The sequence below is a fragment of the Grampus griseus genome (assembly GCF_964374135.1).
Source record: "Grampus griseus genome assembly, chromosome: 21".
NCBI lineage: Eukaryota > Metazoa > Chordata > Mammalia > Artiodactyla > Delphinidae > Grampus > Grampus griseus.
Window position 1 is genome coordinate 23,238,849 of NC_139015.1, and position 19,269 is coordinate 23,258,117.

At 38.7% G+C, this 19,269-nt stretch overlaps 1 protein-coding gene and 1 pseudogene across 4 annotated transcripts in view; one reads left to right on the top strand and one right to left on the bottom strand.

Moving 5' to 3' along the window:
• Positions 1–19,269, top strand: part of RBPMS (RNA binding protein, mRNA processing factor) — a 185,798-nt gene that overhangs the window by 74,240 nt on the left and 92,289 nt on the right. For all 3 annotated transcript variants that reach the window (XM_082680178.1, XM_082680176.1, XM_082680177.1), the window contains exons 2-4: positions 5,138–5,215; positions 8,102–8,140; positions 9,400–9,462. In XM_082680178.1, the coding sequence (XP_082536304.1) occupies positions 5,138–5,215; positions 8,102–8,140; positions 9,400–9,462 (180 nt within the window). The remainder of the gene's footprint in view (positions 1–5,137; positions 5,216–8,101; positions 8,141–9,399; positions 9,463–19,269) is intronic.
• LOC309838976 (geranylgeranyl pyrophosphate synthase-like) lies at positions 16,837–17,744 on the bottom strand (annotated as a pseudogene). Its single transcript has one exon. The product of its transcript is annotated as a geranylgeranyl pyrophosphate synthase-like (transcript).

Genomic DNA, 19,269 nt, shown 5'->3' on the forward strand with positions numbered 1-19,269 from the left:
ACTGTGGCCTCTGCAGGAATGGTTGATAATGGCTGAGCCAAGAAGGCCTTTGCTCTGACTGACCCGCACAGGACGATTTCTCCTAGCATTTCTTCTTTCAATCCTGCTGGGGTAGAAATGAAGTTGGAGGTACATCCACAGAATCCATTAGCGTCCCTTTGGGACAGAGCTGTCAGCAGCTTCACATCTTGAACTTCTATGAGGCGTGTTGTGTCCTTGACTAAGAAATGTGTTTCCCCATGTGTCTGATAAAGTAAACATCTGCAATGCTAAAGGCGTAGTGCCAGGCACATCTGTGTCCATAGACAATGCTGTTAAATTAAGGGTTGCCCTGGAAAACGATTGACCTGCGACAAAGTTCATTTGGCATCATTCGTTTGTTTTGGGGCGCTTTTTTCTGAGTATTTGATCATGGATCTTACATGTCTCTTAAACTTTGATCTCATTGTTTGGGTTCTAACTGTTTACTCTGTGAATGAGCTAGGCTTCCTCTTGTCACAGAAAGCTGCATATTCCTTCAGTGACAGTAAGCTTCCTGCAAGCAAGTATCATGTCTAAGAAAGGGAACCCTCCTGCACTGTTGGTGGGCATAGACTCGGGGCTCTCTGCACGTATGTCTGCCCTCAGGCAGAGGCTGTTGCCCGGCACTGCTGGCTATCAGGGAATCCAGCAGACAGAGCAGATGTCTTTTACATGTCCACACGTGCAGTCACATGGTATTTGACTAAACCGAATGGCCAATTAAATTCAGAATTAGATTGCCTTTTTCCTCTCATCTATTTGATTTACTATCAATCAATGTGGATTAAACAATCGATTCTCAAAAAAAAAAAATCATGTCTAACCTTTGCGATTTCCATAGACATAGCAAAGGCAAAACCCGGAAGTGCTTTACTATTTAATGGCTCAGATAAAACGAGTGGTGGTGAGAAGAGTAGGGAAACTAAAATGTTTTAAAACATCCCCGTGATTTTAGGTCCCAGTTACCATAGAAAAGCATGAATTAGATATTCAGGAAGAGGGTTTTTTTTTCCATTCATTATCAGTGATTTTTTTTTTTTTTTTAACTTAATGGAGTTTCCCAGTCTGAGGAGGTCTAGAAAGGATTCAGAACACATAGATTCCAAGCATTTGGATTTAAGAGACCTTTAGTTGTCCTCATAACTTCATAATGTAAGTATTTAAGAGTTATTTTTCCTAGCCAGTCTATCTGTTCTGTCAGAGGAGAGAATAGCTCTTCATTGAGAGATAAGATGTCTTGGCAGGTTTCTGAGACAATAATGGGCTTCACTAGATTTTATGAAATGTAATTCGTGTCCATGTATAAATAAAGTGTCAGACATCTTAGTTGCCTCTAATTTGATGAACAAAACAGAGTGGCCTTGAGTCTCTTTTTTTTTTTTTTTTTTTTCCTTGAGTCTCTTTTTAATCCATGGGCGAGAGGCAAATTTAGGCCTATCAGTTCAGTGGGGTTTTTTTTTGTTGTTTTTTTAATGTTTAACAGGTTTTTTTTGTTGAGATACTGAGATAAGAATCTTCTAATTCTGAAATATATAAAAAAGTTTATAAACTTCACAATTTTTATTGATACAAATATTGACATTATTTATGGTTTCCTAAATAAAGTAATAAAAAATGTAGGCTGTTCTCAACCTAACAGTACATTTATAGTCTCTAAAACATACTTATTATAGAAAGATAGAAAATACAAATAAGCTAATAAAAAATATCAGAATCACTTATTAGGACTTCGCTGGAGGTCCAGTGGTTAAGACTCTGTGCTTGCATTGCAGGGGGCATGGGTTCAATCCCTGGTCGGGGAACCAAGATCCCGCGTGCCACACGGCACAGCCAAAAAAAAAAAAAAAAAATCACTTATTATTCCACCATTCAGGACTAAGTAATGTAGATATAAACCTTTTGGCATATATATCCTATGGCGTACTTTTCCCCCTTTCCATATACATACATGTGTTGGCTTTTTGTTCTATAGAATAAAACTGAGTGTACTTTTTCCTTGAACATAATTTTTATTGGTTGCATAATACATTTTATGGATGTAGATGAGCCTTAATTTATATCAAGTAATCTTTCATTTAACTCCCAGATTTCTATTGGTTTTTTTTTTTTTGATAAATTGTTTGACTTGCAAGTTTCTAAAGCCTTTTTCTTTAGAATACTGCTAGAAATGATAGTTGATTTCCTGAATTAACTCCCCAGATCCTAATTGATACCCGTCACATGGCTAAGCTTCCCTGCTGGACAAATGGTACTACAGTGATTAAAACACAGGATCTGCTTATCATTATTTCCATGGAACTCTATGTAATCCATTCACCACCTGGCATAGTGCCAGATACAATGGGCACTCAACAAAATCTGAACGAGTGGAAGCTGGGATTCCTTCTCTATCCAGGTTGTCGTGGCCGGAGCCACCAAGTAGAACACATGGTGTTCACTTGCTGGAACGTGGGAAGAGGGATGTGGATAGCAGAGAGGGCGCGCAGGATAGCAGAATTCCCTTGTGTATGTCTTCGGCAGTTGTCAGTGATTCAGCCTTAGCAGCTTTGATAAAGAAAGTTCTGTGGAAAGAGTGTTTATCACTGGCAAAGTTGAGAGAGAAGGGGGAGGCAAAAGGTATACTGAACAACAAACCTGACCTTAATTGAAATGTATAAAACACTGTACCCAACAGCAACAGAATATTCGTTTATTTTACATACACACAGAACATTTATCATGTTCTAGGCTGTAAAACAAGGAATTGAAGGGCAGTTTCTTAAAAGTTGAAGCATATACCTACCATATCATCCAGCTATTCCATTTTCAGCTACTTATCCAAGAAGAAAGAAAACATATGTCCACACAAAGACCTGTACAAATCGATACATGAACGTTCATAGTCATTTTATTTGTAAAAGCCAAAAACGAGAGATAACCCTGGTGTCTCATAAACAAGCAAATGGATAAATGAACTGTGAGTGTTCATACCACAGAATACTACTCAGAAATAAAAAGAGACTATTGTTACATGCAGCACCATGGATGAATCGCAGAATAATTATGCTAAAGTGAAGGAAGTCGGACGAAAAAGGAAACCTACTTTATAGCTCCATTTGTATGAAACTTTAGAACATACATGCTAATCTGTAGTGACAGAAGGCAGATGAGTGATTGCGTGGGGATGAGGATAGTAGGACAAGGTAGAAGGAAGATTAAAGGAGCATGAGATAAGGAAACTTTTGGGGGGGTGATGGATATGTTCATTATCTTGATGGCTGTGATGGTTTCACAGGTTATACATATGTCAAAACGTATTGTAAAGCAAGATGTACAGTTTATGTGTCAATTATACCTCACCAAAGCTGTCTAAGGTATAAAGAAGCAAATAATAAAAAGGCACTCATGATTCTGGGGCTGTTTACTTGATCGTAGTGTTTATTGTACACCTACATGCAAATGGCATTACAACTGAGCATTGATTTTTTTTTTTTTTTTTCCTTTGAGTAGTAACGTGATTTCTAATGAGGAACTCGATCATGTTGTATCAGCTTGAGTAGAGAAGAGGAATAGAAAACATGGGGGTGAACCCGAACTCATAAAAACAGAGTCGATTAGTTAGTTCCCTGGATCTGGAGGGTGAGGAAAATGGGCAGATGTTGACCTAAGGATACAGACTTCCAGTTAGAAGCTGAGCAAGTTTTGGGGAATCTAATGCACAGTATTGTGAGTATATTTAAGCTACTGTATTATGGGTGTACTTGAAAGTCGCTGAGAGGAGGTCTTAAGTGTTCTCATCACAAAAAGAGAAATGGTAATTTTGTGGTATGATGGAGGTGTTAGCTAATGCTGTAGTGGTAATCATTTTGAAATGTACATAAAAGTTTATTAGATCAAAAAGTACATTTGAAACTTAATACTATCTGTCAACTATATCTCAAAGCTGGGGGTTGGGTCTGACTAAAGACTCACTAAAATAAGTAGAAACAAAATGTGGTAGTGATGATGATTCAGTGTTTACTCCTTGCCTATTGAATCAAGACCATGTTCCTGAGCCGATGACGTCATCCCCCCTCGGTTTGATCCTCTACTACCTGTTCACTTTTTTTGGCTCCCCTTCTCCCAGAATTCACTGCGCTATCATCCCCCTCTTCATTGCCTTGGTTAATGCTTTTTTTCTGCCTGTGCCTCTTCCCCACCTGACCTTTTTATATCTATGTGGTAAAATCCTACCTCTCCTTGAAGTTTCCATTCAGATGCCCACACGTTTACTTTGATCCTCCCAGCTGGAAATGTCATCTGTGTTCTGTATTTTAGCACACATTAAGTACGTATTTTGTACCGTAGCCCTTACGGTACAGCCAAGTCTGCCCTGCTGTTTCAGAACTGAACAGACACAGGGTTATGCATTTGGCTACTATTTAGACACATTTCAATTGTTTAATAAACTTCTGCATTTATTAAAATTACTGTAATTATCAATGCCAATGAGGGAAGCAATGACAAGACAAAGTAGGACAAAAAAATTGGTTCAGTTGTATTTTTGAACCACATTCTGTGTTCATTTGATTAGAGTGGAGGGGAGTGGTAGATTTACTGTCCTCATGACATTTTTGTTTTCCTTAAGCTAATGTTTTAATTATGGACCCTCTTTTTTTTTTTCTTTTTGCGGTACGCAGGCCTCTCACTGTTGTGGCCTCTCCCGTTGCGGAGCACAGGCTCCGGACCCGGAGGCTCAGCGGCCATGGCTCACGGGCCCAGCTGCTCCGCGGCATGTGGGATCTTCCCGGACTGAGGCACGAACCCGTGTCCCCTGCATCGGCAGGCGGACTCTCAACCACTGTGCCACCAGGGAAGCCCTATGGACCCTCTTTTCCCCTCACATTTTTAGAACCAGGCAATGGCTAGGAAAGAAGTCAGTTTGTAAATTTAAATCAGCTAGAAGTGATTCACTCTGATAAATCACACAGAGCTACTCAAGAAGTGGCTTAGAGCAATTAGAGCAGTCATTGTGTCATGGAAAGAGCACGAATTAGGTAGGAGTCGAGGAGTATTTGAAGAAATGTGTTTTGGGGATTTCAGGTGAGCTGTTCTATGACTGTCCACTCCCTTGATCACTCTTGTATTTATCTTCCAGGTCCGGACTCTCTTTGTCAGTGGTCTCCCTCTGGATATCAAACCTCGGGAGCTGTATCTGCTTTTCAGACCATTTAAGGTACCTTTTCGATCTTTCAGAAATTGTAAAAGGAGACAAAGAGTGTGTGTATAAGCTTCATGGGGCTTTTTGGAGAAAGAAATGAAATGTCTGTGAAAGCACTGTTTTTAAAAAGTTAGTGAGTAAAGGAGATTTGACAACTCGGTCCTAATATACATTTTCACTTTGGAAGGACTGAAACTGCCTTTTGTCCTCCCAGTAGCTAATCTGGAGAAGTCTCTTACCGACGTGGACATGCGTCTGTTTCTGTTCTACAGAACAGCTTTAGTGTCCTCCCTGTTTATCCTCTTGCCAGTTAGGGGTGTTCTTCTGAGTACAGATCACCAAAAATACTATCAGTGACTTATTCTGTATTTATGTTTCAAATGCAGTAAAAGTCAAGCCCTACCCCTAGGAGGTTCCTTGCCAGTTGAAATACTGCTGTTAATACTATTGTTTGGAGACATAATAGGTTAAGTAGGCTTTTATGAACTAGACTAGGAACCTAACACCATTATTTTTGCCATGGGCAAAATGTCCGAAGTTGCAAAAACAGTAAAACAAAATTTTAAAGAATTGCTTGGTATGAGTTGAGGGAAATCTTTCCTGTTGCTTAGTGAAATACTTAATGCAAGTTGTCTGTCCATTGTGACTATCAAGATAAAACTACTTTAGAGATAACTAATGTAGCTGGGATTGAAAATTTAACAGGAAATTGAACTAAAGCTGAAATAACCGTGCTCCAAGGAGAAACCTTGAAGGTTAGCCTTTGGAGGGGAGGGTAGGGTAGGGGAGCTGGGGCTGGGCATGATGTGGGCTGAAGGCTTTGGCTCTCAAGGAGTGAACCTGGAAGTCATGACAGATTCAGGGCCTGTGTTTGGCCTGGTCACATCACCTGAGGACATGTCGGCAACAGTGCCTGGCCGGGGCCACACTTACGATCATGTGATGGGCCATCTTGATTGATGGTTAAAGATCTATCCTGATTTGAAGCAGGACCCCAGCCACAGAGGCAAGACAGGTTGAGGGACAATATCTAACTTCTTAGGGGGAGAGAGTAGGATGTGACAGCTGAAAACAGTTGGGTAGTAGAAGGAGAAGGATGGTTGAGCAGGCAGCGAGTTAAAACCAACAAAGATAAAACAGTCTAGTTTATGTGCCCCAAAGGCAGCGTGTCATAATGGACATAACTCCATCCTGACAGCTCTCCTTTTAATGCAACAATAATGATGACATTACAGAGGGAAGCAGAAGGGTTAGCCATGAGGTTAGCTAGCGGAAGTGGGAAAGAAAGAGAAGGTATTGTGGGGAGAGTGCCAGCTTTATAGAATTTCCCGAGTTTCTTCTGCAGGTTGTAGTTTTTACTGTCTGTCTCTTCTGTAGGATGAGGACTTTTTAAAGCTAACTGATCCTCGTATGTATCCAATAGTATGTATCCAACATAACATAAGTAGTTGTGTTTTTGTATACGTACAGAGAGATTTAGCCAGCAAGCCCCTTAAGAATTATCTCATTTAATTCTCATCACAGTCCTTTAAAATGGGTTAGCCTCATTTTTTTCAAATAAGGAAAATGAAACTTGGAGCAGTTGAATACATTTTGCTCAAGTTTACTCACATAATAAATGGCACGGCCAGGATTCAAACCCAAGCAACCATCCCTCATCTGAACTATTATTTGATACTGCTTCTCTTTTTGTGACTTGAGAGGACAGTATATCCCTACTAGTGGTCTTTTACTTGAGTGAAATATCCATTTGTCCTTTGCCTCTGAGGCCTTCAGGGTGTTTAAACCTTCAGGTTTTTCGGAGAGTGAGAGCACCTTGAAAAAGGAAGAGGCAGGGCTGTGAATCACGACCTCTCTGGCTAGGAGAGCTCAAGGCCTTTGAGGTAAAATGTTTACAGTAGCTAATTAGTAACATAGTTCTCTGCTGGGAAAATAGGAGGATGAATCAATCCCAACATGCTGCCCAGAAACCCAAACGCTGAAGTCAGGACCCTGGTACATTCCTACTAACCCTCTTTTAATTAAAGTCCCCAGAGTCTGACCCTCGTCTGCAAATCTGTCTCTGCACCAATACGTGTGGTGGTCAATCATGTCAAGTGTTGTTTTTTCCCCTCCTGTGTCATCCATCAGTGCAAGCTAACAGTCATTGATTATTTTCAGAAATAAACAGACTTTGTTATCCTTATCCTGGGGAGCCAGGAGGGCTTAAGGGAGGGAGTGAAAGGAGTGTTTCCATCTTCCTTGAGGCTGAGCTGGAGTAAAATCCCAACAGGGAATTTTCACATCTCCCAATCAGAACACCACTGTGAAAACTGATGGCTGCAATAAAGAAGCAAAAGAACTCAACAGATTTTAGCATCGCTGCCTATTTAACCTTTCCTGGAAGTTTTGAAATTTTCATTAAGTTCTACCAAGTACGATCTTAATGTTTTATTGTTTTATAGCAAATATATGACCAAGGCATCACACACTCTGACCTTCCTAACTTATCCCCTTCCCTCGCCTAGTTCTATAAAATGAAAAAGACCTGCTGTTGACATAGACACCATTTTCCTATGCATAAGTGCATTCATGCACTTATGTTTCTTTTCCCTATATATTTTCATGAATTCATGCACTTATGTTTCTTTTCTGAATTTCATGAAAATATATAGAGATAAGAAACATAAGTGCATGAATTTCAGGGCTTGATTTCTTTTAGGCCCAAGTATGCAAAGATTGGCATATACGTCATGCGTGCGTGTGTGTATAAAATTTGTTTTCCCAATGAACAGGCATTTGTGAGAAGAGTTGGTCAGTAGTCATAAGGGACTCATTTTCACTTGAGCAGGATGCTATTACAATTGCTCTTTTCTCCTACTACTCTTTATTTCTGGTCTAAATTTGGTTCTTTATTTTCAGGGCTACGAGGGTTCTCTTATAAAGCTCACATCTAAGCAGGTAAGAATTTCAGACTTGCACATAAATGATCACTTCCACAGTAAGTTCGGATTGGCTTTCTTCAGGAATGTTACTAGGGCTCGACGTTCTTTTTTTATTTCCATTAAGATTTTATTTTGTTGTTGTTGCTCTAAAATTAAGGGTGAGATTGCTTAGGAATTAGCACAGGAAAGTGATTCCTAATTCCACAGCCTCCAGCTAGAGTGTCTGAGTCTGTCCTCAAGGAAGGTAAATACAATGCATCCAGCATAGTTATATTGGGATTGATCTGTATATTCAAAAGAAATTATTGATTATTACGCCAATTTTTTCCTGGGTGTTTTTTTTGTTTGTTTTTGTTTTTTTGTAAAGTTAAACAGGCAAACTTTTCACTCACAATCGGTATGGGAATTGGATGACGAAGAATCAGCCTGTCTCTTAAACCCTTAATAACCGCAGGCAGAGTCTCAGGTCTAGAATGGAGCATAAAAGGTACAGAATGGAGGTAGTAACCAATGACCCTGATAGTTTCTGCAAGTGTCTTGAAAATTTGTAGCTATATGTGCTTTTTTTTTTTAAATGCTGAGCAACCAGCATCCTCCCTCTGGGTCACTTTTCATCTCTCAATAAGGTATTCTCTGGTTCATCAGAGAATAAGCTATGTTGCAACCATCCTTCTGGACTGAAAGATACTGAGTCCAAAGGAGTTGTGACCCCTCTCTTTAGTTGGAACAGTATGGTTTATACACCTAATTAAACACACAGCTTTTTAAAGGCATCCCTTGGGATTTGAGATTAAAATGTTCATGATATAATTTTGATCATGCAGTGAGAATACAGGGCTTTTATCATTGTGTCATTATATTCCTTGCACTTACAGTGTACCAAAAGGTGATTCGGTTCTCTTTCCATTTTAAAAGATGAAGAAACTGAGGTACAGTGAATTCAATTTAGGAAAGTAGAGCCTTTCCACCCAAGTTTTCCTCTGTTCCCTTGTTCACTGCTGCTCACCTTCCAGCCCCTTCTAGATTTTTTTGTATGATTCTCTAAATCTCCAGCTGTGCCCTTGAAGAACCACCCTCACAATCCCTTTGATTCATGTTAGAAATTTGGCTAAGCCACTGAGTCATGATTCTTCTGGACTGGCTTTCTTGTTTCTACCCATTGCCTGTGGTGATTTCTGTATCTTAGCTCTTGAGTTTGATGTCACCTTTGACCCAGAAAAATAGACATTTCCCAGATATTGTTTACTTCATATTTCATTCTTTTTCTTTCCTTAGCCCGTAGGTTTTGTCAGTTTTGACAGTCGCTCAGAAGCAGAAGCTGCAAAGAATGCTTTGAATGTAAGTACTAATGATGTTAATCTTTGGGGGCTTCCTTATGAGGTGGTAGGAAGTAATAGAACCTCTTTGGACAGGAAATCCAATGGAAGGAGTAGGACTGCTCGATCTAACAGCAAGGGATTAATTAATTAGCCCTCTAAAGAGATTTTTCCTAAAATTGTGGTTAGATGTGCAAACTGTTAAGTCACACTTTGCTCTTCTGTAGCTTCGACTGTAATGCTCAAAATACCTGATGATGTGGGTCTCTATTCAGCCCAGTCACGTCCCATGGTAATGTACAGTTTAGTTTGGCCATCATTGTACTCTCAGTGGCTAAGCCTAAGTCAAGAATAGATGAAAATCTTGGCTTTCCTTAACACACGAGGTTTTTGTTTAAGGGATGTGGCTTAAAAAAACAAACAGATTTACAGGTTGTAGTCTTTATTCTGATTGATTAAAAACTTGCATATACTGCTTTCCCAGAAGACGGTCTGCATTGTGGTATAATAAAAGATAGTCAACTATAATTGAATAGAGATACCTGTATTTGGTCTGTAAGCATTTTGTAAGTAGTTTCATTTTTTTTTAGGTTCTGCTTATAAGCAATATCATATGATATTTGTCTTTCTCTGTCTGGCTTACTTAGTATGATATTCTCTAGGTCCACCCATGTTGCTGCAAATGGCATTATTTCATTCTTTTTTATAGCTGAGTACTATTCCATTGTATATGTGTGTCACATCTTCTTTATCCATTCATCTGTCAGTGGACATTTAGGTTGTTTCCATGTCTTGACTATTATGAATAGCGCTTCTATGAACATGGGGGTACGTGTATCTTTTTGAATTATCGTTTTGTCCAGATATATGCCCAGGAGTGGGATTGCTGGGTCATATGGTAGCTCTATTTTTAGTTTTTTTGAGGAACCTCCATACTGTTTTTCATAGTGGCTGCACCAATTTGCATTCCCCCCCAGGAGGCATCTTTCTAAATGCAGAAATATTCTGGGTCCTTCCAAATTGAAGTTTTCACCAGCTTCTTTTTCTTGTTCTTATAAAGGAAATAACAGCAGCTGAAGCTTGTTCACAGAATGGGCTTTCCATTGCCCTGCATTGTCTCTGCTCTGGGTAGAAACATGTCACTGACCCACTGTCTGAAAAACAATAGGTTTTTACGGTGGGTTGTTTATAGTTTGATCTTTTTTAACAGAAGTTTATTTTTTAGATGTTTAAATGGTCATAGTCAAACTGTGTTTCCCTTGCCTTACTAGGCAGAGTGTAGCTAACATCATTTCACTTTTTCTTAGTACTGAGGGTTGTATCGTTACACACAACCGGTATTGAGACATGCAGTAACATTGTGATAGAGGTGTTTAAGCCCATTCCTGTGCCAGCTGGCCCCAGATCATCATGCTCTCTTGTCCTAAGGTCTGGTTTTAGGCTCAGTGTTTGTTGCTCATATATTAATAACGTGGGAAGAACTCCAAGGGAAACAGGTCTCGTTCTGTTCTATTCTGTGGACCTAAGAAGAGTAACTCTTAAGATTTACCTGTGGCGTATTATACCTGAGCTTTCTTCTGCTCAGAGGTTGGCTTGGGAGTTTAGAGCATCTATTAAGGTCCTGGGTCATCTCTTTCTCGATATTTTTAACTTTTATATAAAAGTATTAGAGGTTTTTGTACCTTAGAAACTGTCCTGTTTCAGTTAAGAGAACTGAGACCAGAGAGGATGGATGGCTCAGTCAGAAAGTACAGGTTTAGAGCTACAACTAGAAGGAAGCCTCCTGTGTCTTAGTTCTGTCTACTTTATGTAACTTTTTGCTGTTTGCTTGTTCCATGGAATGTTGCTGCAGTGACAGACTATTTAAATCACATTGTCTAGGACAAATGCCCACAGTAAAGTTTGGTACATGACCGTGGAGCAGGGTTTCTTCTCTCTGCAGAGAAAATGGGCCCATTCAGGATAATGTATTTAATTATGAAACCGACACATCTCTGTGACCCAACATGCTCTTTTCACGATCATTTTTTCTAACCTGGTGAATTAAAAACATCCGATGCTCATAGCCATTACAAAATTTTTTCCTCGTGTCATTCGTCCAGCTTCTCTTAAAAGCTTTTCCTCACATTCCTTTGGGGGAAAGTTCCATGTTGTAATGTTTGTTTTGTTCCACTGTTGAGAAACGTAAGCCTCAGTCCAGTAAGTTCCTCTATGTAGAGTAGTTCACAGTGTTATAAACCACTTGTCCATGTTTAGAGCTTCTCTTCTTATTGTTTCCCTGTCTTGGTTCCTGTCTGGTTCTGTTATTAGTATTAAGTCTTTTCCCAAAATGACTTTAAATGATTTTAAAATCCATTTATTTGCTTCCATTTTTGGAGTATGCTTTAGTCCGTTTGATAATTTTATGGAAAAACACGCTCAGATTGAATTAAGTGGTAACACTGAACTTTTATCAGGGTGTTCGTTAAATCTTCTAAAGTAAATACAGTATATTTTGGTTTTATAGCAAAAACTCTCAAATTAAGCTAAAAATAACCCAAACCCAGACTTCCCTTCAGGTTATCTGTGGTCCCATTAATCCATATGACTAGAAACCCCATCCATTCTTTAACCCGACAGCAAAACATCTAACCTATCCCTTACCCTTCACACACAGTTATAATTTCTATACCAGCAGTTTTCCATTTTCCATGCTAATGGAAGGGGGAGCTGATAATCCAAACTATCAGATTATTTTTAGGATTTGTTTATAATTTTGGAATGTAAATCAACTACAGTGATATTGACAGTTATAGTCTGGTTTAGTAAAAATTTGATTTGTGGAAATTTTAAGAAGAAACACACACAGGGAGCAAGGCAGGCCTGGCAGTAAGGACTCTGAGCAGAGGTGGGAATAAGCCATCTCTGGCTCTTCCTGCCAACTGTGAAAACCCCAGTGGTGCCATTGTTGTGTAGCTGAAATCGTGTTTTCGTAAGTAAGAAAGACTGTGGTTAACACGTGATATCTTGCAGGCCTGCTTGTGTACACGTCCATGACAGGCTTTGTCTTACGTTGGTGTTTGAGATTCACTCATGTAAAGCATTTAAAAAGGTTACGTGTGGCCTGTTGAGTATATGTGCCATTTTGATTGATAGCCCTCCTCCCCTAATTTTAAATAGTTGTTATTGGCCTAGGTTTTATCATAGGCTTTATTATAAGTTTATCAGAACTAAAGAAGTCAGATGCAAACTAGGTACATTACTACAGATGCCTTCACAACTAAACATTGCTTAGGCTGTCACAATAATTTGCTTTACTCTCAGTCTAGACTCACTGATGTTAGTGATCTCCAGTTATCATGGCACCCTCAAGTCTGTTGGGTTCTTTTATAAGTAGCTTTATTGAGCTATGACTCACCCATTTAAGGTATTTAATTCAATGATTTGGGGTATGTTGTTATTTTTGAGTATATAAAACATATATAACCATTTGACATTTTAATGATGTTTTTAAGTATATATACAGTTCAGTGGCATTAATACATTTACCATGTTGTGCAACCATCCCCACTGTCTATTTCTATTTTTTCATCATCCCAAACAGAAACTTTGTAACCATGAACCAATACCTCCCTATTATTCCTTTCCTCTAGCCCCTGGTAACCTCTAATCTATATTCTCTCTCTATTAATTTGCCTATTTTAGCTATTGAAATATTTGTCCTTTTGTGTCTGGCTTCTTCCACTTAGCATGATGTTTTCATGATTAATCCATGTTGTAGCAGATATCAGAATGTCGTTCCTTTTTATGGCTGAATAATATTCCATTGTATGGGTATTCCACATTTTGTTTATCTGTTCGTCTTATTGGTGGACAGTTGGGTTGTTTCCACCTTTTGGCCGTTGAGAATAATGCTTCAGTGAACACTGGTGTACAAATATGCGTGAGTCCCTGGTTTTCAATTCCTTTGGGCATAAAGCTAGGAATGGAATTGCTAAGTCATACGGTATTTATGTTTTTAGCTTTCTGAGGAGCCTCCAAACTTTTCCATATTGGCTGTACCATTTTACATTCCCACCAGCAATATATGGGAATTCCAGTTTTCCCTGTGCTCACTAATACTTGTTGTTTTAAATTGTAGCAATCCTACTAGGTGTGAAGTGGTAATTGGTTTCTTGATAAATACTTTTTGACTAATTTCAGTAGTAGATTTGATTTCTCTTGAAACCCCATATGACTTAAAATATTGTTTCTTTTAATGGGGATTAGTAACGTTTCTTTTCTGTGACGGCAGTTCTGTGTAATAGAGTTGTGTTACCTTTAAACAGTTTACCTGTTCATAAAAGAAAGGAGGGAAAAACCCAACCCTTGGATGATTGGTTTAATAAGATAAGACTTGGGCTTTGTATTCTCTCTTCTACATTATGCCAGGCATGAAGGAAGGAAAGGTGTTTGCTTAAGGTCTGAATAGACTTTGAATTAAAACGAAAAAAGCAGTTTGGTTTTGAGGAAGAAAAAGGTGGCAGTCGTCTTAAGAAGCAGAAAATGAAGAGGTCTTGAGGGTATATAGTACTAAATTATTTCTTGGTTACTGAGGAGATATATTCAATAGTGTGAGGTAAAAAGAATTTTTAAAACAATCTTCAGTAGTTTGTAAGAAAGCAGGCTGAAAAGGTACTTGGTAGTGTCACACGCTGAAAAAACCGACATAATCAGAAAAATATAGTTTTCTCCATCTCCATAAATTCCTGTCATTGAAGTAAACACTGTAGTTATTTATATCACAGTGATTCAGCCTTGTGCATAATTTGTTTTGTTGAATAGCTTGAGCTCTCCAAATAACTGAGTTTTAAAACACTTGTCTATAATAAATTCATTATTCCTATACCAGGTTTCTCATCTGTGAGATTAGGGGTGTTACTCCCAACAGTGTTAAAGGGAAATCACCAAGCAAAAACACTTGCAAATGTTCTAAATGTGAACCCGTACCATGAATATACTTTCTCAGGGAAAAGATGTAGCCATAAAGTCCTGGTACAAACTCTTGGGTACAGAGGAATACCAGGGTACTCGAGAACAGGTATTGGCCGCACAGAAACAGAAGTCTGGACTACAGTCTCTGGTTCCTGTAGCACAGGTTCTTCCGACAGTTTGTGCGCGTCAGGACTTTTTATTGTAATATTTGTACAGCTTGTGGGTTAGATGAATTATTTCCACTAAACAAAACTTTTCACATACACAAGCATCCAGATGGCTTGTCTCAGCTCCCTGTTCACCAGGCACCATGTCAATATGTTTCTTATCAGTTTTAAAAATTTCTCCCTAAATTTCTCTTAGCTCAAAGTAGTTGAAGAGGCCCAATTACTGTGATCCCAGCTGGGACTTTTGGATGGGAAATATGCAGGGCTGCCAGATGAGATCATGAGTCTGATCTAGTGTTTATCTGTTAAATCTGTTTATAACTGCTTACTCTTGACTTGCAGTTTTAAAGCAGCCATTTAATGTCACTGGGTTGGGGACTATGCCTGTGTCGGTCTAGAGCCGCCATAATGCAGGGTTGTTGAACTCTCCTCTTTTTCTCAACGACTGTGTGCACTTTGGGGCTTGTCAAACAGCTTAATCTGCCTAGACCCCCTCCAAGAAATTTGAAATAGCCCCTTTTTTTTTGCAGGGGAGGGAGTGCTGTGCTCTGTTCTTTCTTGCAATTTGGGGTTGTTATAAAATCTCTCAAGGATGGTACGGCACGTAATTTAAAAGTGGTTCTGAAAGAGCAAATGAAGGTGAACGTGAGGAATTTGCTGAATTCCCAATTAGAGTCTTTGCCTGAAGAAAAGTGGGTTATTTAGATCTATTAAGCATTCACATAGGAAAGTAGGAAATAAAATGTTGGTAAAAGAAATCCTAAGGAAGTTTGAAGAAGGAAAAGTAGCTGGAAGTGCTAGCATCATCCTTTCCCCAAGGAAATTCTCAGGAGGAAGCACAGGTTCTCACACGTAAACCGGTCTGTATTCTAATGACAAGTATATGTGGAGATCTCAAGTTTGCCCAGCTTTTCCCTAGGTAAAATAGTTCATCAGATATTACATGGCTGTGTGAAACTGCCCTCAGACTTTGCATTGTGGCCTTTCTTCAAGGATCTACTTGTTTAAACTTATCTAGACTCTCTTTATAAAATGCTATCTTGTATTGACTTTGCCCTTACTCCATGGTTCTTCAGGCATTTCGAAATGCTGAGAAGGTATTTGCCCCTGTTGTAAATGAAAGTAGAAAATACAGCTAGCGTTCGTGGTACCTGAAGTGCAAAGAATGAGTTATTTGCTAGGATTCCTGTCCGTAAGGAAGCCAAGCTAGTTTTAGAACCAAAGCTCTTGCCTCCCTAGGCCGTGTACGTTACTGATCGTTCTGCAGTGCAGCACATTTTGGTGCCTTAAGTCGCTGTCTTTGTTGTAAAATTACTCTTCTACTCCTTAGTGAATGATCAAACCATCATAATGACAAGCGGCTATGGACCTCCCTTCAGCATTGGCTTTTATGTTTCTGGTTATCTACACAGATTTGAACTGTTGGTCCACAAAACTGAAACCCTTTGTCTTGCTGTGTAATTAGAATGCAGTAGAACATTTTAAAGCCTTGGGGAGGAGAGTAGGACTTAACCCCCTTAAAGTGGAATAGGTTATCTTGACAGGGCATTTGTTAATTATTCTATTCTTATTTCCTTACACATATATACAGCATTTCTTTCTTTATAATTAAACGCAAACTTTTCTTGCTGTTTCAGTAGACTTTAGTACTTATTACATGGAAACATTTTTTAAAATGAGAGAACTACAAGTAGTCAAGGATTTTTTTGTACGTAAAAATAAGAAGAGGCAAGGAAAATAGAGTAAATCCTTCTAGGATATGGAAAATAGATCTAATGCATTATAAACGTGGGAATAGGATAAGAAATAAAACAATTCTAGTGAACATTAGGCTAGTCTAGAATCTTAAAAATAATAAAATCTGTCTAAAAAGGCTAATATTTATAAAAATAAACCATGAAATATACATATATATATATATATATGTATGTACACATACTTCTCCCCTCCGCCTCCCCGCCAAAGCTGAAGTCTTCTTTATTGACAGAATCAACAGAACACGCATGGCCGAGTTGGCCACAACGTCCCAACACAGCGCATTCTAACATTCAAATTAGACTCATTTAAATGTGGCTCCTTTTGATTCCTTCACCTTGGTACTACGATGATTATCTGTACGCAGGGATTCTATATTGAAACAACCTCACTCACGTCACCACTATCACTCAGTTTTTGGAGACTAACAGCTTGGTCCAAATTTTAAAAAAGGTAATAGGCTAAAAGACAAAAAAATAAAGTCAACTAACCTATCAGGCCTAATCAAGAATGACTTAATATTATTCATTCTCTTCTTTGAACATTTTCCTTAAGTGTTTTACTAGAGCTACTAGCTCAGGGTTCCCACCACATGCATCAGTTTGTTTATAGACTTTAGATTCAAGCTCTTTAAGGGTATTCCGAGTGTATTCAAAAGAACCTACGTTCTCAGAGAAAGATAATGTACACAGTATTTTTAAAGATCTACATTTTCGGTTCTCTGGCACAAGATATTGTGTACCTGGGTGCTTTCAAGCCTCGAGCAAATAGCATGAATAGTAGGGAATGAGAACTTTCCCTCTGTTAGATCTTCACAAAAGCTTTTGTTTTCACTATATTCTTTGGAGTGTCGATTAGCATAATCATCCCTGATTTGGAAAAAGAGCCCAAGTGTATTCAGTAGTGGCTTTAAATCTTCTTTGTAATCAGAGAACAACTGCATGAGACCTACTGCTAATCCAAATAGTCCACCTGTCTTTTGCTGCACCGTTGCTTTACATTCTTCTTCAGTGGGAGAAGTGTAATCAGCCCTCCAATAGATATCTAGGCCTTGTCCCTGATGGAGTTCTAAAAGCTGGCGGGTAAAAAGCTTTACTGCATCTTGGTGATCAAGGGTTAAGACTTTCTCTAAGCCAAGAAGATAGACATAATTGGCAGAATTGATGACAGGTGGAATTCCATAGATGCTGTGTGCCACTGGAAAGCCACGTCGGAGTTTTGAGTTGTCTTCACTATCATCGATGAGTAAACTGGCATTATGCGACATTTCCGTCACTTCAATGATAATCTGTAGCTTGTCTTCTGGAACCTTTAGCCAATGATTAAACGCCTGTGAAAGTTTGGTTTTCACTTGTTTACCTGGTAACTGAAGTAAGTACTTGTAAGGTTCTAGAAGAATTCTTCGGACTGTTTCTTGAGTATTCTTCATTGTTTTTTAATTTCAAAGCTGATGGTTCGAGGATGATATCACAACTTTCATGCTGGGGGTCCGGGAGTAGCAGTACCCAGCATCAACTTCCCACCTTATAGTTCAGAACAAGGCCTGCATGAATCCCTCCCCTCACTTCACCATAGAACTCTCCGCCCTCCTCACCTGGCAGCAACACCGCATTACTCGGTGCAAGAAAATGCACCATCCCATGAACTATATTTTTAAGACTAGAATTTCGCTTCTAAAAATGTAGTGATAAATTTCAGCAGAAAACAATTTGAGAAAAATTAAGGGGTAACCCTGACATTGCATAAAAGGATGTAAGTTTTTGTTTTCTAGCCATAGTGGACAAGTTATTTATTTATTTATCTATCTATCTACCTACCTACCTACACCGGGTCTTCGTTGCAGCACATGGGCTCTTTAGTTGTGGCTTGCAGGATCTTTAGTTGTGGCGTGCAGGATCTAGTTCCCTGGCAGGGGATCGAACCTGGGCCCCCTGCATTGGGAGCATGGAGTCTTACCCACTGGACCACCAGAGAAGTCCCTAAAGATTAATGTTTTAAAATTAAAAGATCCAGATAATTTCCCTGGAAAATAGTTGGGTAGAAAATTCCTAGTGTAAACATTTTAATCTATTTTATTCTTTATTTGCCTGACACAAGATATCACTCAAAAGTGAATGGATGAATAAATACACAGAACTTAAAGAGTATAGAAATGTATTATGGGAAATGAAAATAAGTTTAGATGGAAAAGAATTCACTCAAGCAGAAAGTTTATAACAAAGGAGCAAAAACAGGCAAAGTATAAAAGCGTTTCTGCACTTTCAAAAGTAGGAATAAAAATTAGAATTCACACATCATTATAGTATAATTTTTAAATTTTTATTGGAGTATAGTTGATTTACAATGTTGTGTTAGTTTCTGCAGTAAAGCAAAGTGAATCAGTTATACATATACATATATCCACTCTTTTTTCAATTCTTTTCCCATATAGGCCATTACAGAGTATTGAGTAGTTTCCTGTGCTGTACAGTAGGTCCTTATTAGTTATCTATTTTATATATCATAGTGTGTACATGTCAATCCCAATCTCCCAATTTATCCCTCCCCCCCCCCCCCCCCGGTAACTATAGCTTTGTTATCTACATCTGTGACTATTTCTGTTTTGTAAAAAGGTTCATTTGTACCATTTTTAAAGATTCCACATATAAGCGATATCATATGATATTTGTCTTTGTCTGACTTACTTCAGTCAGTATGACCATCTCTAGTTCCATCCATGTCGTTGCAAACAGCATTATTTCATTCTTTTTAATGGCTGAGTAATATTCCATTGTCTATATGTACCGCATCTTCTTTATCCACTCCTCCGTTGCTGGATACTTACGTTGCCTCCATGTCTTGGGTATTATAAATAGTGCTGCAGTGAACATTGGGGTATGTGTATCTTTTTAAATTATGGTTTTCTTCCGATATATGCTCAGGAGTGGGATTGCTGGATCATATGGTAGCTCTAT